We start from the raw sequence: 25,816 nt of genomic DNA, 5'->3' as shown, positions 1-25,816 counted from the left end.
TCACAATATTCAGACTGAATCCCTTTCTTAAAACTCTCAAATCTTGTTGATGTCTTAATCTTTTAAAGTTCATTTAGTCGATTTGGTCTAAATAAGGTAATTCAACCTCTCTAGTTTCATCTGACATCCCAGTTTAGGAATTCGAAAAGATTGTTGACGCCTATGAAATTAGTTCCGTTATGACTATAAATAACCAATGGATGTCCTCTTCTTGCCATAAATCTGCACAATTTAAGTAAAAAACTTTGAGTTGAAACAGAGATTAGTTTTAAGTGAATGGCGCTATACACAGCACAAGTAAACAAAATAATCCAGGTCTATTTCTGAGTTTTCAAAAATATAGGACCTGTATAAATATAGATAACCTGTATAAATATAGGATTTGTTAGATAAAATACAGGACACTCTACAGATCAGCAGCATCTCGAATTCTACTTTCAGGTAAAGATACTGGGATACTCTCCATTTCTTTAGCTTGACGTTTTCTGCATTTGATGCATCGTGACATAAGTCTGAACAGTACTCCTACTTTTAAGTTTGGAGCGGTTAGTCTCCTCCCCCACCTATCTCTGGTACCTGGACAGTAAAGCCTGGTTGGACTGTAACTGTTGAGTGTGACAGGTTCTCCTGAACTGTGCTCTCACATATTGCCACTTATGAGCCTCTCTTTTAAGGGCATGAAAATCTTTGCCACATGCACTAAGTGCCGAAAACATCAGGCATCTGCCGAGCACATAAAGCTGCTTAGGCCTCTCTAAGGGAAGATATTTACTCCAATCCCCTCCGTGTCCTCGACTTTCTTAGAGTCAACGGTCTTGTGGACCTTCTCCGACTTTGTCAGAAACCGAAGGAAAAGCAACAACAACTTTTAAGTACCCAGAATGTTTCTCTTAGCTTAAAGATCAAAACAGGTACGCCAGCATGGTGCATCTTTGAATGCATATCTTTAATGATATACACCTGTTCCTCGATTTATATAGTATAAAAATTGACGGCTTTCAAAAACTCGGTAAAAATGTATACTCGGCTGCTATACACAAATACATATATATGAAGTCATTTTTTGAATATCATTCCTTCGGTAACATCGGTGGCGACAACAAAGATGGGGATTCTCCATAGTATGTAACTGTATTTCACAACAGTAAAGCTATTTGGTTCATGTGAACTAGCACAGTATCAGTATTTTAGCAGCAAAGCTTACAACATTTTTATCTACATATTTGAATGTTTACTGGTAATTTTTCAACATTTATATTTTTTGTGGCATTTTTATATTTACGTAATTTTTTTAAGGTTTTATAATGCCAAAAGATTTGGGGAGGGAGAAGAAGAAAAGTGATTTCTTTAGAAGCACAAATTAAAGTATTAGATCATCTATGTAACAGAGAAAGAGTAACAGATGTTGCTAACTTTTACTCCATGAATGAAGCCACAATAAGGAAAATTAGAAAAAGTGTAGCAGCTGGAACTTGCAGCAGTAAGAGCACAATTTCATATGTAAGAGATGATACAATGGAAAATATGGAAAAGGCAGTAGTGATATGGATAGAAGACCAAAATCAAAAATGGATTCCAATTGACACTAATGCTATTACAAATAAGATTTAAAGAGCACTTCAGAATCAGTCGCTGTCAACTTCGTCAGATGAAAAAAAGGTATCTTTTCCCACAAGTCATGTTGGTTTGAGAGATTTAAACAAAGGTTTTCTTTACATAATCTAATTGAATTACATAATCATAATTGAATTACATTATAATAATTGAAAGAAAGTGCATCGGTTGATTCAGATCCAGTAAAATTTGCTGAAACCATTGCTGCCAACTCTGGTTTGTTCTGAAAAAAAAAATGCCTGAAAGAACCTATTTAGCTAAAGCTTGCAAATCAGCTAGTGGTCATAAGGTAGCAAAAAGTCTTATAACAATTCTTTTCTGTTACAATGCTTCAGGTGATTATATAATGAAACCACTGGTTATTAACAAATCAAAAACAGCACATTCATTTAAAGGAATAAACATAAATATCCCTCCCGTTTATTGGATGGCTAATAAGAAAGCATGGGTCACTGCTATAGCTTTCAATAAATGGTTTAATAACATGTTTGTCCCAGATGTAAAAAATTAAGTAAAAAGAGATTGACTTTTAAGGCTCTTCTATTAATTGATAATGTACCTGGTCATCCTCATGATTTACAACACGAAAATGTAGAAGTTGTCTTTTCACTTAAGAATACGACTTTCTTATTACAGCCATTAGATCAACACATTCTTGAAAGCAATATGGCCAGATGCTGCTAAAGATGAGAATGATAGATTACCATTAAAGCATGAATAGTCTCAGATCACTAAATAGGCCCAAACTATAGGAGGAGAAGGTTTTGATTATTTAGCTCAGGCAAGTATTGAAAAAATAATGGCTGATGAGGATGAATTAGTTAACATGATTCATGAAACAAATAGATATGATGACGATGATTCTGATGAAGAGCAATCTGAACCAAATACGTTCACAGCAAGAACTATCAGCATAGGACTTGAATTGGGGAGAAACTTAGGTAATCGTTTTTTTACAATATGACACGAATGTTGAACGAGCTCTCTGATTCTAATGGGAGCTTAGTAAGTGCTTAAATCAATATGAGGGGGTTTACAAAGATTTAGGAAAAAAACCCAGGCAATTGTTAATCCCGGATTTCACTAAAGTCTTGTCGATCTGAGATCTTCCCTAATTCATCATCCATTGAAGCAGAATCTTATCAAGAATCCTCAAGTGATGAAAGTGATGAAATCATACCAATCAAAAAGAAAAGACTAATAGTTCATGAAAGTGATGACATATAATACTTTTTTTTTGAATGATCTTATATTTTTCTAATGTAAAATAAATTAAATATGTACTTCTGTTACCTACATACAGTGAAATACGTTTAACGCAAAAACGCTTAAGACAAAATATCTGTTAACACGAAATATTACAATGGTCCCGTCAAACTACTATATGCTTTCATGCATTTTGTTTCTCTTAATACGAAAAGATATCCTTTCTGGGAATGAACAAAATATGGAAAACGCTGGCCTCGCAGGTGAGATTTAAGAGGGGTGTGAAATGAAAGAGAGGTGGTTTCACATGTTTCGTAGAAAGGTGGCTTTGAAATACCCTCAGAATAGTTTAGTTTTAAATTAGTTTAAATTTTTTTTTTTTTTTTTTTTTTTGTGTTTTATTTTGCTGTTTAAGTTCAATTTTAATTTAAATTGCAAGCACGTCGCTTAAAGAGACGAAGCTATTGAGACATTACTAAAATAAGATTTTTTAATTAAATAATTTTATTAATGAATTACCGCTTTAAGTCTCAATTGTTTCGTTTGACAAAACGTTCTTATGGTATTAGCCAATTTGGAATTTTCTCATGCTTGATAAGTTTGTGTGAAACTGCGAATTAGGCTAATTGACCATTTATTTCATTCTTTGTCTTTAAAATGTTTTTGATTGTTTGCGTACAAAATTGACATTAAAAAAAAATTTTTTTTAGTCTTTTCTTATTTCCAATTTGTTTTTGTAGATTAAAACTGCTTTAGTATTGTATTATTGTTTTTACTTGAAGTTAAGTGTGTTCTTTGGAACCGCAGTGTCATGGAATTTCTAGAACATTTGACATTTGAATCCAATAGGTACAGGTTACAAAATAGTAGCAAAATGAATTCAATCACAATCAGCGAAATGAAGGTATTTTGGGGGATCTGTATGTACATGTCAGTTGTAGATTTACCATTTAGAAGATGATAATGATCACTGCAAACAAGGCAGGAAAATGATTTCAAATGCAATGACCATAAATTGTTGGGAAGAGAGTTGTATGCATGTACGTATATGCACGCTGTCCACTGTAGTGAACAAACTGTAGCAATTATTTAAAACAAAATTTGAATAAAATTATTATTTTTTTATTATTACTAAGGTTAAGTAGAAAAAAATACAAACATTTTTGTTTAACTTCTCTAGATTATTTGTATGCAACAAAGGGTTAATTTTATTTTTCAGTTAAAAGAATGGAAATATTTTATCACTGTTCTTCCATACTGAAATTCAGATTTATCATTATTTTTTTTAAGCTAGTCTTTCATGGTTTTTTTATTACTTTTATGCCACTTAAATTGAGCATATTTAAAAACAGCACACGAAATTTATCATGCGCTTCATCAATAAATGAATTAAAGCAGTTTAAAAGGAAGGAACATGTAACATGAAAGAATATATAAGAAAGCTAATTTCATGAAAACAATGCCATTAAATTTTAAAATAAAAATGAAATTCTGCTGACTACGCAAATCTGTGTTTCTGCATGATACCTAGTCTGCACTTTATATTTTGTAATGAGAATTTCTTAATATCTAGATTCGTACAATTTAAAAAAAATATAAAATGACAGTGATATAAAACAAATGAAAAATTCAAAAATTAAAGATTGTTCACATTTAAAATTTTTTTTTATAACAATAATGTTTTAGAATGTAGTTTAATCAGTGTGTACCTGAATCATACTTAGCACTTGCAATAGGTGATAATGCTGGAGGGGATATGGAAAGAACATTGATAGATTCACTGTGTTTAGGGGAAGTGATGGGACTAGAAGACAACACATCCTGAAAAAAAGAATTTGTACTATTAGATTAACTAAATATAAAAACAAAGCATAAAAAAAAGGTCATTCACCTAAATTATATATATGTGAAGAAGCATTCAAAATATAAGATTAAGAGACAAATTTTAATTTTTTATCACCCCTGAGAATAAGCTTTAGAGATGCAGGTACTAGAATGAAATGAATAGGGTTACATACTAAATGTGAATTCAAAATTGTTAGCTACATCATAACCTTGAAAGCAATAATTGTTTCAAAATCTAGAAATGTAGTTGAATCTCTTTGAAAAAACTAACATACATATATATCACATTTGTTTGATTGTAACTCATATCCCCTCCTATATAAACTATGCAGCTTATTTTACCATGATCAGAACAGGATAACCAAAGATAAAAATTCTTTTCGATGATATTAATGCGAGAGAGAAAATGTTTTATATAATCAAGTAAATATAATAGGTTTAAAATGATGATATGGAATTTTAATAGAATAATACAGTAAGAAAGATAATTAAAAAATATCTTTACATAAAACATTTTGCAGAATGCTATCATATAAGAAAACACATTATGATAAAGAAATTGCATATTTTTGTCTTACAGCAATTTTTCCAAATACCTTGAGTAAATTATAAATATGCAAGAGAATCCCAGCATGAATGAAATGATAACCAGGGTTCGTACACATTTCTGCACACGGAAATTAAGTACCTTTAAGGACCATTAATGAAAAAAATTAAGGACCTATGAGCAAATGGGAACTGAATAAATTCAATTGAATATATTATCTATGCCTGAATTTCCCTTTTGCAATGCCATCCTAAAAATAAAATAGATCCCTAAGTAGTATGCATTATTGCTAAACATGAATTAATTAACATAAAAATTTATTAAGTCTGAGAACAAAATAAACTTTATGCAATTTATCAAGTAGCATTAAATATTTTACACTTATAATTGTTGGTCATATTTGAAACAAGATAAGTGACATTTATGTTTTACTAAAAGTTAGCTTTATGTTGATTTTTGTTATGTCTCATTTTGTCACATACCTGGTCAGCCTAGAGGTTTAGTAAATAATCAGGTAGATTTTATGTCAAACTGCATAGGTTAAAATGAGAAGTAAGATCATAATCAGCGTGATTCATAACAAAAGACTGAATGTTGTCACTGCTGCTGCTTGTCTATAGAGACCTGCTGATTAGAACAAACCTGAAAGGTCTGATGTAGGCAAGGTTGGCAAGTGTTGAAAGTTAGTCAAGTTCTGTTTGATGAAGTTAGTGTCGCAGCTTCGTGTACAGTTCCAGGGGTTGTAACCCAGTTAATATACACTTTAAGGTTTCAATAAGCCATTAAAGCACCAGAGGTGATAAGCTGTTTTGTATTATTTCAAGTAGATGCATAGAATATGTTTTACTTGAATTTTTACATTTTTATAATTTATCTTGAGACCACAGTGAGTATTAATGAAAGGCAATAACTCGCTTTAATATGTAGAGATAATTTTTAAGGGTAAGCAGTTAGATATAAATAATTAATTTAGGTAGTTTGATAATCTTGGTCATTATGGATTTACATGACCACTATTAAATTTTATTTTTTAACAATATTTGTTAAAAAAGCCCTATTTAAATCAAAATTTAATAAAATTTCACATTTTAAAGTAGATGTAATTTATGACACAGACACTTAAACGATATTAAGATATTACACATTAAAAGCTACAGAACATTTTTGTTTTGTAACAACAACAGTCAACAAAATATTTATCCATCATCTTAATTTGAAGGCTTTCCAGACTTTTTGGCTAGTTTATATCGATTTCCTACTCTTTAAGCATCTTTTCTAACAATTAGAGATTTGTCTCAATATGCAAATCAATGCTGTCGCTAGTATCTGCGTCTTTATCTCCTAACTTGTCAACCTCTCCACAATATACATATGAGGGTTTAATTGATCTGGTAAAAGTTCTGTCGGGAGTTTTGGACTATTAATAGTCCAAAACTCCCGACAGGCGTGAAGCATATTATCGCTATGTCTGAAATTAACTGCAATAATATTAGAAAAAGGTTTAAATAAGCCTCTCATTTAAAAAGAGCTTAGAACATAAAGGCATGTTCTGATGCTAACAAAATCAATTACATCTCACGGTGACGTAATTAAACAACAACAGTCAAATTCAAACTAATAATGTGGACTAGTGGTCAAAGATTATACAATTTAATTTAAATTTAATCTGGCTCAATAACTATCATATGAGGAAATAGAAATGGAGAATTATAGTAAAAATTGAAATCATAAACAATTGGGTAATTTACATAATAATAACTGCACATATCTTTGAAGAATAATTTCCTTTATGTAATCAGTTTCTTTCTTCAACATGCTTCCTTTTCCTTTTAGAATTTTTGGATTTAATTAAGGATTTCTGTTGTTCTAAAAGACACTAAATGCATTCAGAATGTACAGAAAAAGCAGCTAATTTTATTTCTTTAGTAATATGAACATTCAGAAGCAATATGAAATATATATAGTAAAGGCCGGTTAGAGCTGATGTGGCAGAATTTCTAGAATTTAGTGACACACCTAGGATCCACTGAGATTGCATCAGGTGGGAAAATGCCTAGTGCCAGCAGGCTATGTGTATGATGCATTAAGAAATATTAGATGAATCTTTTAAATTGTAAGTTTTTAATTTCTTTATTAATAAAAAAATACCTTTCTATAATGCCTGCCCATGTAAAAAATTAGAAGCACTTTTGATATTTTCCATGCTTCTGTCTGGTGAAAAGTAGAGAAAATAAAGAGAAGATAAATATGTTAAGATTCTAGTATCAGAAGTAAAACATTTAAATATTATGCTTTCATTTTCCTTCCAGATGTTCTCCAAAAATTAAGAAATTCATTGCAAACCTTCTGTAAAATACATTCATTACGTGCTGATACCATGGAGACATTTTTCATTTTGTCATATATTTCTCGAAACTTTTAGAATCGTGGGTCTATAAATCTTGCCTTCAAATCCTTCCTAAACTAAAAAGGTACATTCCTTTTGTGTGACATCACACAAGAGGTGTTTTTTTTGGGGGGGGTGGGGGGTTCAAGGAAAATTGCAGTTGAGAATGCAGCTATGCTTCTGCAAAATTTTAAAGATGATGCTTTGAGAAAATCATGAGTGTATTAGTAGTTTTACAGATTAAAAAATGATGACATATCAAATAAAAAATCTGATGACAAGCACAAATGAGGAAAATATTGAAAAAGTGCAACAGACAGTGCAATAAAGTTGATCCAAAGTCCATTCATCAGATTTCTGAAAAATCTGATCATTTCTCCATTTGACAGTTGCTGGAAAAGAACAACTTAGTACTTGTGTTCCATTCACCAAATCTTCTTCTTGTTTAGTACTAAGTTAAAACTCTCAAAAAAGTAATTCGTTAATAAGGTGGGGGAAAAATATGTTGTTCACTTTAAATAATGTTTTGTGTCAAGAATTCACATTTTTTTTTCCATGTTTTTTGCAATGGGCAAAACATTGGGGAAAATATATCACTAATGGTAGAAAAGAAGGGAACTAAAATATGTAAGTATAATACAATTGAAGAAGAAATTATAAATGAAAGTACGAGTCTCAATAAAAAGTTCTTGATTACTTGTTAGTTTGCCGCAAAGAATAAGTTCTTAAATGAATCAATAAAAGAAAAATTTATAGATTATCAGCATATTTTAATTCTGCAGAGTCAAAATATGAGTTAACATAATATAGTTATCACTCAAACAGAAGAATGAAATTTCCTGACTTTTCCACATGTGTTTTAAGAACATTCCAGTCTACCCATGCAATGAACATTGGCTGTGTTGAGATTAACTAAATTATGGTGCAGCTTGAAAACACAAAAATTTACCAATTACATATGAATTTGATTTAAAAACACCCTTACTTTTGAATCCCCAAAACATTACTATTAGAATTATAACAGGGGTAGGTAGTTCTCCCCAATAGCTTTCAAATTAGGTTTTTGCTAAAGTAAGAAAACTTGTATCATTTTTGCATGTTAAACACCATTCTCTTCAGTAATCAACTGCAGCACAAAATTAGTTAAACCCAAATAAATTATTCTTTTAATAACATGAAAACGGTACATAATACCAGGAGTGATTGTTTGTCAGGGTTGCCACTCAAACAGGAGAATGAAATTCCCTGACTTTTCCAGGTTGTTTTAAGAAAATTCCAGTCTATCTGTGTAATGCCCATTGGCTGTGTCATGAGGTAAATTAATTATGGTACAGTACAAAGTCCGTAATCCGGACTCATCGGGACTTCAGCGATTCCGGATTATAGATCATCAATTTAAATCTGGTAAGATGGCATGCAGAAATTACACAATTTAAAATATGAAACCGTAATTTATGAAATAAAGAGCAATTATGATCTAAAGGGTATCAAAATTTACCCCCCCCCAAAAAAAAAGCTTAATACTTATTTGTTTACTTTATTAAACATTTCTTTCAATGTAAGTCGTTTAAGTTGCTTCGCTTTTTCTGCTAATACTTTCTCTTTAATTCTATAAACAGACATAATTTCTTGTTCAGTTACAAAATTCTAATATTCAAGTCCTGTAATTGCTGTTTCAAGAATACTGACTAACTTGTCAAACGAATTTTTTTTTTTGTTTTCAATAGCCTCTCTGCCATTTCCCTATTGGAAGCACGTATGGGTAAATGCTTTACGCGCATTAAACAAGCATGCGTAAGTTTGTGGCTTTGAGGTCCGAATTATAGATCATTCCGGATAATGGACATCCGAATTACGGACTTTGTACTGTATTACTTGAGAACACAAAAATTCGCCAATTACACATATATATAAGGGTTGCCCAAATGGAAAGTGGACAAGTTGAAGCAAAATAATACCTTTATTGTAAATCAAAAGAAATCGCCATGGGCGTTGAAACACAGGTCCCAGACGTGGTGGCAGCAGCTCGATGCCTTTGCTGTAGAAAGATTGGGACTGATTCCTGAGGAAGTCTTCCACGGCTTCCTTCACTCCATCGTCTGAATGGAAACATTTTCCCTGTAAGGCTCCCTTAAGTGGCTCAAAGATGTGAAAGTCACAGGGTGACATGTCCGGACTGTATGGAGGGGTGCTCCAAAATCTCCCAACAGAATGTGTTTAAGGTCCTCTGGGTTTCCTGGGAGATGTGTGGCATTATCATGCAGAAGGATCACTCCTTGTATGAGAAGGCCAGGCCATTTGTTTTTTATTGCTTGTCGCAGTTTCGTCAGAGTACTGAAACATTGTGGGGAATTGATAGCGCTCCTTGGGGCAGAAACTCAATTAAAAATGGTCCACGACAATCGAAGAAAAATGAAAGCATCACTTTCCATGCAGTTATTGTTGCTTTCGATTTCAGTTGTGGAGGAGATGAACTGTGTTTCCATTGCATACTCGTTTTCTTGGATTTGGATGTGTAGTGGTGGCACCAAGTCTCGTCACCCGCAACGATACAATCCAGAAATGCGGGATTCTCCTCATAACTGATCATGTGCTGAAGACAGAAGCCCATTTGTCGTTTCTGATGATCAAGGGTCAGGTGTTTTGGTACCCATGCCGAGCACACTTTGCTGTACCCCAGATGTTTGTGGATAATGTTAACCGTTCCTTTACTCAGGTTGAGTTTGTGACTGATTTCACAGGTTGCAACCCTTCGATCAGCTTGGATCATTTCGTTCATGAAGGCAATGGAATTACTGGTGATCACTTTGTTTGCTTGGACCGGTCTCGGCAGATCCGATGTCGTTTGCCGCCCTTCACAGAAACTTTTGGACCATTTGTTTACAGCAGTACGACATAAACACCCGGTCGCCATACACTGTCACCATTCTTCGATAGATGTCCTCATTACGCTCACCTTCCGCAACCAGAAACCGCACTACCGCGCGCTATTCTGATCTGGATGCATCCATGGATAGCATGACTCTCCTTTCACACAATTTAATCTCCTACACAGTTAAACGTCGTCTGAGATGCATATACATCATACCGCCCTTTATATACCCGTGCAGTGGCACTGCTATCAATGACGTTATCACACATGTCCACTTTTCATTTGGCAACCCTTATATATATATATATATATAAAACCCCCAAAGCATTACTATTTTAACTATAGTAGGAATTATTTTCTCCACTGAAGATTGAGATAAGAATCTGCCCAATGTGGATTAAAAAATGTCTTTTTTTTTTTTTTCGCAGACATTTTCCAGCTAAACAAAAGAAATATATATTTAATGATATTTTTAAATACATTCAGGTATTTTATATTTATTCAGCAGCATACATAAGCGAAAAATATGTGCATTAAATTTCATGATGGTACATCATCATACTGCTAGAATTAAGTTCAGGATAATGCCAGAGAAAATTTCCTGAAATTTGAAAGTATTATTTACTAATAATAAATAAATTATGAGGGAAAAAGCAATATTAAACGATACAAATAACAAAAATAAAGATAATTACTTAAAAACTGAATTAGAATAATCAACGATATTTTAGCGAATATAGTTATATTTAATGGTTAACCTAGATGACTGACTAATTACTATATTTTATTTTACTGCAAAATGACAAATAAGGCATTTATATATATATATATATAAGGGGGGAGAGAAGAGGGGGTATAAAAGGTTTTGCGATAAAATCCTAGTATACAATAAGGCCTTGGCATGATTTTGAAAATTGTCGCCAACACCAAAATGACCTGTTTACTGCTCATCATCATGTCGCCAAATCCCATGTGTACCATAAATAGAGGTTATTCTAACCAACGAACGTCTATGTAAAGAAGGAAAGGTTCCATAAACGTAATGCTATTACATCGCTAGAAAATGGAGGGAAAATTCGCCAAGGGAATTGGCGACGGAAGCTGGCGGCCAGAATTTCCCTCTCCGCGATGTGTACTGGTGTGGTGTATTTAATTATGGCAAAGCACACTAGGGCTATCTGCCTAAGGGAAGGGATGCCTTTCGTGGAGGACTTTCTAAGGGAAACTGGCTCGTATACACGTTACACATGGGGAAAACCACGAAAACGCCCATGCAGCCAGCCCGTTCACGGGATTCGAACCTCGGACCGAACTACCAGTGTTCAGCGTCATTACCGCTCGCCCGCTTCGATGTGTACTGGAAATTGAGAAATACATGTTAAGAAGAAACATTCTTTGACAAAACGTTTCTTCTTTGATTTTTCGTAATAATTTAAACACAGATTTTCGTAGTTTTCTTTTTCTCAAATAACTAATCCATTAATTAATGTACTTGCACAGAAAAATATTTTTTTGCTTTAAAGTTTAAAGAAATTTTAAACTATATTCATTTTATGAACTCTTGATAATGTGACCTTCGAACTTTGACACCGGCTTCCAGCTTTGGCGACAGCAATTGATGCAAAATTTAAAGTTATAAAAACATTTAGCAGAAATAAGTATAGAAGCTCCCTAAGATTATATATTGTGCAGACATAGAAGACAAAAGTTTTAAACTTAACCAATTTATTAACAATATATATAAAAAATAAAAATACAATAAATAAATTTAATCAACACCAGAAACTGTGTGAAGAGTGTAACATTATCAAAAATTACATTTAGTTGACTATTCATTAACCCCAACGGTTTTTCCTTTAAAGAATATTAGACTATTAATGATACAGCAAATATATTACCTGATCTTTGAATACTGGCATTCAATACGCGAAAAACATATCACAGAACAAAAACTATGTGGTTAATATGAATTTCACTTCACTATAAACAGATCCATGCTTTTGGCCAAGAACGCACCTGAAAAATTAAACTAAACCTTGAGTGCACTTGAACTGGCAAAAGCCGCTCACTGTAGTTTTTCACGAGATCACAGCTTGGAATTTATCGCCACCGAACCATAGAACAGATTGCCACCCACGACAGTTGCTCACCAGAAATCACAGCTTGAAATTTGACGTCCCTTATCTTTGGAAACAGGATGCCGCCCAGGGCAGTTGACCACCAGGAACCACACCTGAGATCTATCGGCGCCGAACCACAGAAACAGGATGCCGCCCAGTTGCTGCAGTTGCTCACATCGTAGCCACTTTGCAGAATCCAGGAAAAATCATCATGGACTGGAACCATGGTACTTATCGCTGGACGGCACGCATCCACTGCATCTTCCAACGAGCACTGGAACGGCAAACCAAGGAGCAATGAAACAGGAACCAGAAGGAATAAGCCAGAGCGATGCGAGATACTTATACCTGAAGTAGACATGACATCATCTTATAGCAGCCAATCAGCTATAGGCACGACTTAGCTTTCCAGATGACGTAACATCAAGTTTTGTTTTTGCATCTTAATTAGGCCAGAACAGTCTGTTCTTAATACAAACAGTGGCAGTGAAAAACGAAGTAGAAGTAATTGCTATATCCCTTTAAAATAAGAACTAAACCTTATGTAAAAGTTAGAATTATTTCAAGGTGGAGAGATGATGCAGAAAACGGGTTACAATAGGTCATATTTTCAACAACAATACATATTCTTTGATTCTAACTTCCATAGTACCGTATACTAGGATTAAACCGATTTTGTTTTATATGATAATAAGTATTCATACTTGCCAACCTATGACACTCAAAAATCAGGAGATTTTTTTAAGAAATCAGGAGATTTTTCACAATGTTAAAAAGACTTTTTAAATGATAAAAATATAGTTTTTAATAATGAATTAACTTTAAATAGTTACTAAGTCTTAAATGCAAGCAAAACAAAAATACCTTAGACATAAAAAACATTTTTATTACTTTCATCGTTTAAAAAAAAAAAAAAAAAAGGGGGGGGGCACTTTAATCAGTTTTCATACAAATGTTATGGACAGTGGCAGATTTTGCTCTCGTTAAGAAAGAAACTTCATAATTTTGTTCATAGCAATTGCCACGTAGTCCTGCTTTCGCTAATAAAAGTTTTTCTAATGTCTCATCACTAATATTAGATCTAAATTTAGTCCTCGTTTTCGCAACAACACTGAAAATCCTCTCACACTCTGCATTACTATGGGGAACTGTCAAGATGGCCAACATAATTCTAGAGAGTTCACTATATTTTAAAATTCCATCAGCATCTTTCAATTTTCCAATTAACCTCCACTGGGTGTCAATCCTAGCTGATTTTATAACTTCATCCAAGTTTTCTAATTGTAAACTGCGAAATTGCGACTGCAGTATATCAGTAGCAACATCAATATCATCTTTCATGACTAAACGAAGTAACACAGGAAATCTGTTCAAAAAGTACCTTATATCAAAAAAAGATGCATTTGCTAGAGCAGAAAATCAGCAACTTTAGCATGCAAAATCACTTCATCGTTGACTGGAAATTTATGTAGTGTGTAATCACATACTTGACAGAAGTAATTTCTAACATGAAGATAAAACTTATTTTTGTCTTCTTCTGAAAGTTCTTCCACTACTTTTGTAGTTGCAGCTCCTATTACCAAATCTTCATCTTCCTTCTGATTTTCTGTTTCACCATAAATCACATCATATATAGAATTACAAGACAAAACACAGACTGGTTTTACAAACTTTGATAAAATGTCTTTAAACAGATCATAAATCATTGATTGCAAAACATGAATTAATGGAATTCTGCTTTGTAGAATTGTGTTCAGAACATCGAATGATGGCAAAATGAATTGTAAAAAAAAAAAAAAGCAAAAAGCTTTGTTAAGGTCCGAAGAAAAAAACATAAATATTCGTTCTTCACAAGACTTACAGTAATCGGAAAATGTTTCGTGTGTTGAGCAATTTTTTTTTTTTTTTTATTTTGAGAGAAATTTGTATCAGCTTTACGCTTATATTTTGCAGTATTATTTTGAGAACTGCCAGTTGAATTGCTGAATGATGCAGAAATTACAAAAAATCAAAATTTTTCTCATTTCAGTATTATGCAGCTGTTGGAACTGTTTCAATTTTTCCTTTCATTTAGAACTCCTTTCAAGATAATAATAAATATCAACAATGCGTTTATCCACATTTATTGGTAAAGAAGCTGCCCCTTTTTCAGCTGCTAAATTTAAGAGCTGACAGGTGCACCTCATAATCTGCAAATCTGAATTTGCCTTTCTTAAGATGCCTGCAACACCAGTCTTCAAGCCTACCATTACTGGTGCATTATCGGCACCAAGCGCTAAGCAATTATCCAGAGGGACTGCATTTTATTTTAAAGTTTTAATAATTAGCTGTGCTATATTAAAGCCTGTCGAATGTCCTTCTAAAGTGGGGACAGAAAGTAAACTGCACTCAATTTCTGAAGACTCTGGATTAAAAAAAGAAACAGCAATTGGATACAGTTTTGAATTGGTATTATTGCTTCCATCCGTAGAGAGGCAGAACGGAGCTGTTTTAATGCAATCAATAACTGAAGATTTATTTTTCAAATCCATTTCTTTAACAATTGCACCTGTTTTGGTCCTTGCACTTGAGTATTTCTTAGTGATTTCACTATCGGGAAACATTTTTCTAAATAAAGCTACAGCGTGATCCGATGCATTCAATGGCAGGTTGTGCTCCAGTAAAAAGGCAGAGAACAGACATTCTGCATTAATCACTTTTTGGTCTTTTGTTTCCGAAGAAAATTTAATTTTTCGTTTTTTCAAAACAACTCATGTTGTCCTTGTGTTTTTGTGTACGCACATGTTTGAGAACATCTGCCCTTCCACCAAGCGAAATCGAAAAATCACAATGACAGATGGTACACCTCGCAAATTTATTACATTTCCTTGAAGAAATAATGGAAGGAAAGTCAACTGTGTACGATTTTTGAAATGTGCACGAGTATTTCACCTTTCTCGCAGACATATCAAAAGACGATAATTTCTAAAACTATTTCCTAAAGGCACGTGTACTCACACAACTCAGGACAAGATGAACGAAATAGCGAAAGAACATCCAAAGAACGGCCAATGGCCTTGAGCTTGCTTTGTGCTCATTGGCTAATATATGCCAGATGACACGCAGTGGAGCTCGATGCCCATTGGACAACTGGAAAACGAAGTTTCTGGATACGTATGCTGTCAATCGCAAAGCAGAAATTCTCATCTGATTCGCAAGGTTTCATTTTAGATATAATCTAGAGAAAATTCAGTTGCTTTCAGACGTCCAAAATCACTTTTTTTTTTGGGTTCATATAATGAAGTATTAAGCCAAGTTCCATAAAAATCGTGAGAAATATTAAGAGTAAGAAAAAGTCGGGAGAAATATATTGTAAATCGGGTTGGCGGGAGAGCGGTCGAAAATTGGGAGTCTCCCGCCTAAATCGGGAGAGTTGGCAACTCTGAGTATTTTGTTTAGTTCAATATGCACTGCACATGCGATTTTCTGGATTCTCGAGGTCACTGGAATCCAAAGTTGCTGAAAACTTTCTCTGCCTTTCTAAAAGAGAATCTAATTGGAACTGCGAAAATTGGCTCTATGCCAGCTGCCCGAATGACGCTCACGCGATAAACAATTCGCCAAGAAGGTGATTGCTTCCAACGCTGGCGCATAACTAGCTTTTTTGGGGGGCGTCACCGTATGAAATTCCGACTTTTCCAAATTTTGACTAAAATATTTAAATTCCCTGAATTTTTTGGTCAATTTTCGAATTCCCTGACTTTTCTAGTTTTCCCAGTACTATGGCAACTCTGGTTAGTGATTTGAAATACAGTGCAAAGTCCGTAATCTGGACGTTCATTATCTGGAATGATCTATAATCCGGGCCTCAAAGCCACAAACTCACACATGCGCGTAAAGCATTTATGCATGTGCTTTTAATGCACGCGTATGCTACGCCTGCGCATAAAGCGTTTACCAATGCGCACTTCTGATAGTGAAGAAAGTGACAGAGAGGTTATTGAAAACGAAAAAATTTCGATTCACAAGTTAGTCGGTATTCTCAACACAGCAATTACGGGACTTGAACAGTGGAACTTTGTAACTGAACAAGAAATTATGTCTGTTTATAGAATTCAAGTGAAAGTATTAGCACAAAAAACAAAGAAACTTAAACATATAATTAACCTTTATTTTATAAATTATGGTTTCATATTTTTAATTGTATAATTTCTGCATGCCTTTTTATCAGACTTTAATTGATGATCTATAATCCAGAAAAAGCCCTAATCTGGAATCTCCGAAGTCCCGACGAGTTCGGATTACAGACTTTAAACTGTATTAGCACATTGACACTGAAAAAGATTTATAATAAAATGTCAGCACAAATATAATTTGTTAAAAGTGTAACTGAAAAATTAATGAAATACAATACATTCCATCTAAGTAATACACAAAATCAGAAATAAAATTCATTCATTTTTCAATGCAATGCATAAACTTTTAAACATTGGATTCTTCCCACCATTAATGGTGTAACAATTATCATGCGATGATTGACACAGCTTTATTGTTTTAAAAAGTGTTAAAAATAAACTCTGGAACAGAAGTTATTGTTTACAAAATGGCAATGGAGGAAACAGTTATCTACCCTGTTTAATAACATATATTTGTTGAACAATCAGAATATTAGGACAGCTACTAAATTCTGAAAGGTCTAAGAATTATATTTTTTAGGAAGTCAACAATCTTTAGATAGAAGAACTTTTAATATATACATATGTAACACAAATGAAATGTAATATTTGATTAGAACTGAACAAACACACATGCATACAAAAAAATGTTTTTCACTGGAGGGAAAGAGGTAAAAAAGCATTTAGAACATTTAAGGAAAACATTAATAGGAAAGATAGTAATAAAAAATTAGCACAAAACCAGATTTCTAGTTTTAATTTCTCAGTTTTAAAGTCAATTGAAGAAACAACACTGGCCAATTTCCACTCCCCTCCAAAAAAATTAACCTGTGCTTTCCTTTCATCTGATAGCTTTTTTAAAAATCTTTACTATCACACAGCTGTATTCTTTGTTTGATGATATGCACCATGAAATCTGTATTTATTCAGTTTTATAGTTTAATCAAAATTATAAAACTGAATACAGATATCAGTGATCAGTTTATTCAAGGCTCTGTTCTTTCTATTTAATCCTTTAGATGGTTCTTTAAGTAAAGCATTTCTGCATGCTTTACAGAATTTCATATTTATAGAATATATACAGATACAAACTGCTTGTATTCATCAAGGAAAATATTCTTTTAACTGCTTAAAATTAGCTTTGTACAGCATATAGAAATATTCCATTATAATAATAATAATAATAATAATAATAATAATAATAATAGTAATAATAAAAAAAAAAAAAGCTGCAATAACAGATTATCTACGAATAATAGCATACTAACTAGCATTTTTTTACAGTGGAGAGAATACTCATTGATTCTTTGAAAGTTATGATTTTATTCCTGCCACTAATAGCATAGTAACAACCTATAAAACCACATTTATTATTGCAGCTATGATCTCATTCATATCTCTAATAAAGGAAAATATACCCTAAAACATTTATTACATAAATCAAGTATTTTATCATAAGTAAGTATTTACTTAATTATGATAAAAAAGCCAAGATGTCTCTAGTTTAGCAATAAATGGAGTTATAAGAATCAGTTTTATTACATATTTACAAGGTAAGCAATTTTGTAGATTATTTTCAGGGGGGAAAAACAACAACAACAATGTATATCAGTAATACATTTAATTTTTATATTTAATTATCAGTTTATAAACAAGCAAAGTAATTTTTACATCTTATCTAAAGTATTAAGAAACTAAATTTTCAAAGTTATAAAACCAATTTAAACAAACTAAAGGTTGTCTGCTTACTTTGTTATAGTAAAACACAATTAAACTTGATTTAAAATAAACTGCTTTTGAACATAGCATAGATCATCAATGAATAATATAAACTTTAAAAAGTACAATAGAAGACAAAAATCCCTGTTTGGAACTTGAAGTTATTCAGATTTAGAATTTTATGGATTTCAATTATAAATGGAAAATCATGAGATTTAGGCTCTTTTAGACAGAGAGGAAGAAAAGGCAAATATAAGCATTCAATTTATTCTTTACTTTTTCTGTTGTAGAAAAATAAATATAATTATATTTTTGCCAGTAATTTCTCTCCATGGGCCTTTTCCTCCATGTAGGGAAGGAGCGGCAATGCATGAGTGGTTTTCTTATCTGTGTGGCTAATGGGCCATTTCTCAAGTGGTCAATTCAGGTCCACTAAGGATCATCCTGTCACGTCTCACTCAGGCTGTGTGATCGTTAGAAGATTTTTAGATGTTCTCTGGTTTTCAGAGTATTCAATTCTGTTTCGTTTTGCCCTAGTAATATATGGTCAAGCGTTCTGGTGCTAGTTTACTATTACTAATCATTTTCCAATGTCAACAAAAATAACTAAAGCCAACCCATATTTCAGTTTAAGTGGCTACTCAAACAGGAAAATGAAATTCCTCGACTTTTCCAGGATTCCAGATGTATTTTAAGAAAATACCAGTCTATGCGCATACTGCGCTTTGGCTGTGCTAAGAGGTAAATTAACTAATTAGGGTACCACTTGAAAACACAAAAATTTGTCAGTTATGTACAACACATATATACTATTATAACTCTAATAGGAGTTGTTATCTCCGATGAAGACTGAGATTACAGTCTGTCTAATTTGGATTAAAAAATGCCTTTTTATTTTTTTCCACACATTTTGCAGCTAAATGAATGAAAGAAAGAAATCTATTTAATGATTTTTTATATTTATTTAGCGGCATACATAGGCAAAAATATGTGCATTTCGTGATGGTATGTTATCATACTGCTAGAATTAGTTTCAGGAGTATGCCAAAGAAAATTGCCTGGAATTTGTAGATTATTTTCATATGTATTATTATAAATATTATTAACAATAAATAAATTTAGGAGGAAGAAGCACATTAAATGATGCAAACATTAAAATAAAGTTAATTACTTAAAGATTAAAAACTGAATTACAATAATCAATGATATTTCGGCGAATATAATACAGTTACACTAAATGGTGAACCTAGATGACTGATTACTATTTTTTTTATTTTTTTTTTATTTTACTGCAAAATGTCAAATAAGGCATTTATTAAAAAAAAAAAAAAAAAAAAAAAAAAAGATTTTGTGGTAAAATCCTAGTATATGGTTCGGTCTTGGCACGATTTTGTAAACTGTCACCAACACCAGAATGACCTGCTTACTGCTTATCATAATGTTGCCAAATCCCATGTATCCTGTTTACAGGGATTAAACCGATTTTGTTTTATAGAAGAATGAGAAGGTATTTTCTTTCTCTCAACATGCACTGCACATGCAATTTTCTTGATTCACGATGTTACTGGTAACCAAAGTTGCTAGAAACTTGCTTTGCCTTTCTAAAAGACAATCTAATTGGAGCTAAAAAAATTGACTCTATGCCAGCTGTCTGAATGATGCTCATGCGATACATAATTCACCAAGAAAGTGACTGCTTCCAACATTTGCGCAAAAAAACCTTTTTTTTTGGGGGGGGGGATCGCTGTACAAAATTCTTTGACTTTCCAGATTTTGACTAAAATATTCAAATTCCCTCACTTTTTTGTTCAAATTTTCGAATTCCCTGATTTTTCCCAGTTTTCCAGGTAGCATGGCAACCATGAGCTGAGTATATTTTAGGTCTTCTACTGTATAATTAAAATTCAAGAAATAACATAAATATCATAAAAAATATTCCAACTACATTTAAAGAAAGGGTAATTTCTGATTATCTGCATCCTCACGAAAAGTCATCAACTCATCAGGAACTTTGGAAATTGGTGAAAAGCATTTCTTTGGTTATTTTTATATCTCTAATATATTATTTTACTTCCTTAAAAATAATAATAATAAAAAAAGGTTATATGGCCAGTATTTATATTTTTAAAGGCAGTGGATACTGATCAGCAAAATGATAGCTAAAAATAAAGTGTGTATCCACATGCACTCAAACATTATGAGGGACATGCATGCATAGGTTGGCTACTGTGAAATGTATACTAAAAAAATATGCAAAACATGTTGCAGTTCTACCAAATATTGAAACTGGGTATGTGAATAATCAGAAAATACCAAAGAATGCAATAATAAACAAAATATTTGCCAACTGATCCTATTTACTTACAGATGCTGGAGTTGAATGCATACTACGCATGTGGATACTAGAAGTACTCCTTCTGGTTAAACTTAAATGTTTCTTTTCATCTCTAAAATGGAAAATTTGTTCATTGATTTATTTTATATATACGACAACTTTGAAAAACTTTAAACAAAAATTTTAGAAATTTGCATACATACAGGAAGGGAAAATATTATATATTGTAGCTTAGTTGCTTATCATTGACATCTTTTTCTTACATACACAATAATCTATTATTTATTTTAATGCATGGGTGTAACTCAAAAAGCGAAGCAATTGGCAGTTGGGGTTAGCAGATATAAGAATGACAGAGGAGGAATAAAAAAGTTAAATAAAATTACATAAGCTGCTCAAAAGAGTGGCTGCCAGCAAGAATATAGGCTTCACACCTTTAATGTAAGTGATTAGCGAAAACAGGAGAAAATTTGTTTTAACAGAGGATCCTCATTAGCATGGATGGGTCTGTCACATATAAGGCTTTTCAAACTGTAGTACAGAAAAAATCAGGCAGTCTTTCCTGACAAAGTGAATGGATTACTGTACTTTGACCATTTCTCTGTCCTGGAATGTTACATTCAAAGCATTCCAGATATTCAAACTTAAGTAAACTGCCACTGCATCATGTTTGAATCACATATATATTTTATATTTGCTGGAACAGGATTCAATTATTCTAGTAAGTATTTATGCAAAAATTCAAGGTATTTTTCCATGCCTTGTCACTTTGGCTAAAAATAAGGACACCATCAAATGGTCATAGATAATACCAGACATTTATACAGAAATGTAACTGTTATTAATGCGGACACGTGGAATTCAAATTACTGGTTATTATCCACATATGAGAATTAGGAAAATTAAAAATTCCTTCATATGCATTTGTCAGTGGGCTATTTTCAAATTTTGCTTACATACGCTGTCCCAGAAGAAAAGAAAAATTCAAGCTAAATAATGTTTAAAGTTTAATTTGAGCAATGCATTCCATAAAGATGACTATAATTATATTTCTACAATTCAAAATATGAAAAAGTCAATTGAAATTTCTTAGCAATAAATCTTAAAAAGTGTGATTGTAGGCAAAAATGCCCGCCCCTTTCAAGTTTCATGTTATTCGACTTCTTTATTTTGTAACCTTAAATAAAGAAGTTTAATTATTTTAAATATGAACTATTAGCATGTTATATCCATGATAAAAATTAATTACAGAAGTTTTTTTCTTTAACAAATCAACAGTCTTCCACTTCACGTCAAGTCATTACCTTGAGATCATTTTACCCAAAATTAGTTTGTAAATCTGTCTAAAAAAGGGCAGTACATATTCAGTGACATAGATAAACTATTCAAGCTAAGTTTGACTACTCTGAAAATGTACTGCCTCCTTCAGGCAAGTCTACAAACTAACTGGGGGTAAAATAATCTCAAGGTAATTGGACTTGACATGAAGTTTAAGACAATTTTTATTGATTTGCTAAATTTTTATCTAAAAATTTTCAACTTTTTTTATATGTTAAATTTTAGAAATATATTTATATCTCATTTTATGCAATGCATTGCTCAAATTAAACTTTAAATAATGGGCCCAGTGGATTAGACATGTACAGCAAAATTTGGCTGCAATGAAGTTTTCTGAAGAAGCCAGTGTACAAAATGAATATATGATTCACAATCTGCGAATTCAAGGCTCGCATTCTCTATACATGGCAAGGGTGTGATTGTTTATCTAGTAGTATAGCTTCCCTTGCAAACACAGTGCATGCTAAACTGTCAATTGTAGCCGTTATATAACATGGTAAATTTCTCAAATGCTATATTTGATATGATCCGCAACCTTAAGCAGAATTTCTTTATAGCATGTAGCATCTTTACTCTTTTTGAACACTTTGTATCATTGCTCTAGCCAGACACTGACAAAGCTTGTTGCTCATAGATACTCGCAATCACTCAAAAGATTTTACAGTCTGGCACATGTCTTGATACACTCTTCGGGCACTCCAATGCACTTTTTAGGCTTCCTTTACATAGTGTCTGCAACTCGACATGAAATGCATGAATCAACTTTCTGCTGATTTGTGAAACAACTCATTTCTTTCCAAATTTAATGTAGAAATGATTAGTGAAAAACCAGCACAATATGCCTTCACTAAAAAGCATCTCCTATTGCTTTACAGCTTGAGTTATACCTATTCATTGTATAATGAAATGCTTGTTTAGTTGTGTTGCTTCACCTTATAAAGTTTTGCGTAAAAATTTTGAATCATGCTTCATTTGATGCACATACGCATCAAGCATCCACAACAAGTTATGAAATAAAAAAAAAATGCATAGTTTTATATGATTAGTGATAATTCCTTAGATGATTAAGATTTTAGAGTACTAAAGTATGTCAACTATTTTAACAAACGAAAATGTCACCAAACAGTGCGAGTTGATAAGCATAACACAAAAGTATCATGCTGATCATAAGCATGATATCACAGCATTTAGTAGTTTTCCTTCTTAACTCTGTTTACTTCTGATTAACCACTTATTAGTTTTTTTTTTTTTTTTTTGAAAGATGTAAGCTAAAAACCATTTCTCAATTTTTCTCTTGCATTTTGGAGAGGAAAAATGTATTAAAAATCTGAGACCTACCTTCTTCAAAACAGCATACAGTACTTATGAACCACTGGCATTTTAAAAGGGAAAAAAAAGTGTGTTTGTAAGCATGATCTCTAACATGTACCTGTTGAATATCTAACTAAATCAAGAGCAATCTCTTCCTTCCTAACTTCTGCTTGAAAGATTGAAAAAATTTACAGCTCATATTTAAGTTGTTTGCATCCATACCCTATTGCCTAAATAAAGAGTGAGCTATACATTCAAACATCTACTGGATCTTCCGAAACAGACATTCGATGGTCAACCAACTATATCAGGTAGTGGAACTCATCCGCAAAGGGCTGCAGAATAAGAAAGTTACAGGAGGTCTGTTCCTGGATATAGCAAAGGTCTTCGTGTATGGCTTGATGCATTCATTTACAAACTACGCAAACTGGGCTTCCCAGGCTACATCACAAACATAGTTAAAGCCTACCTAATCGGTAGACACTTTGTTGTTCGCGTCTAAAACACACTATCAACATGTAGGGCAATATTTGCTGGGGTTCCCCAGGGGAGTCTGCTTGGATCCACATTATTCAATATTTACGTGAACAACATTCCCGCCACACAAAACACAACACTTGCAACGTATGCAGATGACACTGCGATCCTCTCACAAAGTGCATTCATTAGCCAAGCAATACAATGACTACAAGACTACATAAACATACTCGAGACTTGGCTGACAAAATGGAAGATCAAAGTTAACGTAGATAAGACTCAAGCAGTCCTTTTTACCAAGAACAAATTCAATAAAAAACTGCAACTTTACGGAGAAGATATCCCATGGGCCAAGCAAGTCCTTTATCTTGAGGTGATCCTCAGTAAAACTCTCTCATGGTACCCACACATAACATCTATCCTTAAAAAGTTTCGAGTTAGTAAAGTTACACTTCATCCCTTAATTTCTCGAAACAGTGTACTTTCAAAAGATAACAAGTTGCTTATTTATAAAACTGTATTGCGTCCCATACTATGTTATGCCTGCCCGGTTTGGGCATATTCATGCAAATCATATAGGAAAAAGTTACAGCAGGCGCAAAATTGCGTCCCAAGAGAGATCAGCAACTCGCCCTGGTATGTTTGAAATCAAAAACTTCATGATGAATTAGGCATTGAAGAACTGAAATACAGTCAAAAGTCGTTAATTTGGACACCCATAATCCGGACCTCAAAGCTACAAACTTTCTGCGCATGCGTCACGCGCCGTAAGACCTTTACGGCTGCGAATTTGCGTGTGCAAAATACGTTTACGAATGCGCGTTTAATGTATAACAGACGGTATAAGCTAAGCTAAAATTATCTATTTCAGTTAATGTTGCAGATTGCGTTGTTCCTTAATCTTCGAACTGGATCCGGCTTATTATTTTTTGCAGACTGTTAGAGCAATTTTATAAAAGTAAGCTTGAACTTTCGATTATGTGAAATAGAATTTCCGATTTATATTTACTAATATGTAACGGATCTACAAAGCGAAAGTATGTTTCGGAGTCCATTAAACAAAAAGTGGAATTGCTGCAAAAAATGGATAAAGGCATATCCTTTGTTTATCTTTAACGCTGTGGCGGCGCGCAATGAATTGGAAGTTGATCTGTCAGCACTATCCTTATCTTCAGGGCAGATGTTTTTATTTTATTTGGCTTATAATTGCTTACTAAATGTAGTATTTCATTTCGATGTACTCCGTCTTTGATATGATTTAAATCAAATTACTCGTCATTATAATTCACTTCCGATAGCGAAGAAACTGACAGAGGTTATTGAAAACAAAGAAATTTCGATTGACAAATTAGTCGGTATTCTCGACACAGCAATTATAGGACTTGAACAGCGGAACTGAACAAGAAATTATGTCTGTTTATAGAATTAAAGAGAATGTATTATCACATAAAAAATGAAGCAACTTAAACAACTTACATTGAAAGAAATGTTTAATAGAGTAAACAAATAAATATTAAGCTTTATTTTTTTTGTAAATTTTGATACACTTTAGATCATAATTGTCCTTTATTTCGTAAATTACGGTTTCATATTTTTAATTTTATGATTTCTGCATGCCATTTTACCAGATTTAAACTGATGATCTATTCCGGAAAAATCGATAATCCGGAATCGCCGAAGTCACGACGAGTCCGGATTAACGACTTTTGACTGTATTTTCATTGCCAGTCGGAACTTTTATGCTAACTTCACAAGTATCAACAACCCTGTTATAAGGGTCTACGATTATGATGTAAATGACCCAAATAAATGTAAACGGCCTATGGCCATACTTAGTACTCATATTGTTTAATTTGAACTACTTTACCTGTACTGTACTTTATGACTTATGA

General features: G+C 32.8%; 2 protein-coding genes across 4 annotated transcripts in view; one reads left to right on the top strand and one right to left on the bottom strand.

Annotated features, from left to right (window-relative positions):
- The window catches only part of LOC118197226 (uncharacterized), a 161,170-nt gene that overhangs the window by 39,665 nt on the left and 95,689 nt on the right, over positions 1 to 25,816 (top strand). The window lies entirely within an intron of this gene.
- bora (aurora kinase A activator-like protein bora) overlaps positions 1 to 25,816 on the bottom strand; it is an 83,343-nt gene that overhangs the window by 2,297 nt on the left and 55,230 nt on the right. For all 3 annotated transcript variants that reach the window (XM_085820746.1, XM_085820747.1, XM_085820748.1), the window contains exons 8-9: positions 20,829 to 20,910; positions 4,530 to 4,641 (exon numbers count right to left, since the gene is read on the bottom strand). In XM_085820746.1, the coding sequence (XP_085676872.1) occupies positions 4,530 to 4,641; positions 20,829 to 20,910 (194 nt within the window). The remainder of the gene's footprint in view (positions 1 to 4,529; positions 4,642 to 20,828; positions 20,911 to 25,816) is intronic.

The sequence above is a fragment of the Stegodyphus dumicola genome, chromosome 7 (assembly GCF_044657685.1).
Source record: "Stegodyphus dumicola isolate Sdum_Otavi_A_Nest chromosome 7, ASM4465768v1".
NCBI classification, from domain to species: Eukaryota; Metazoa; Arthropoda; class Arachnida; order Araneae; family Eresidae; genus Stegodyphus; species Stegodyphus dumicola.
Note: the sequence above shows the minus strand (reverse complement) of the source record. Positions and strands in the feature narration are given on the sequence as shown.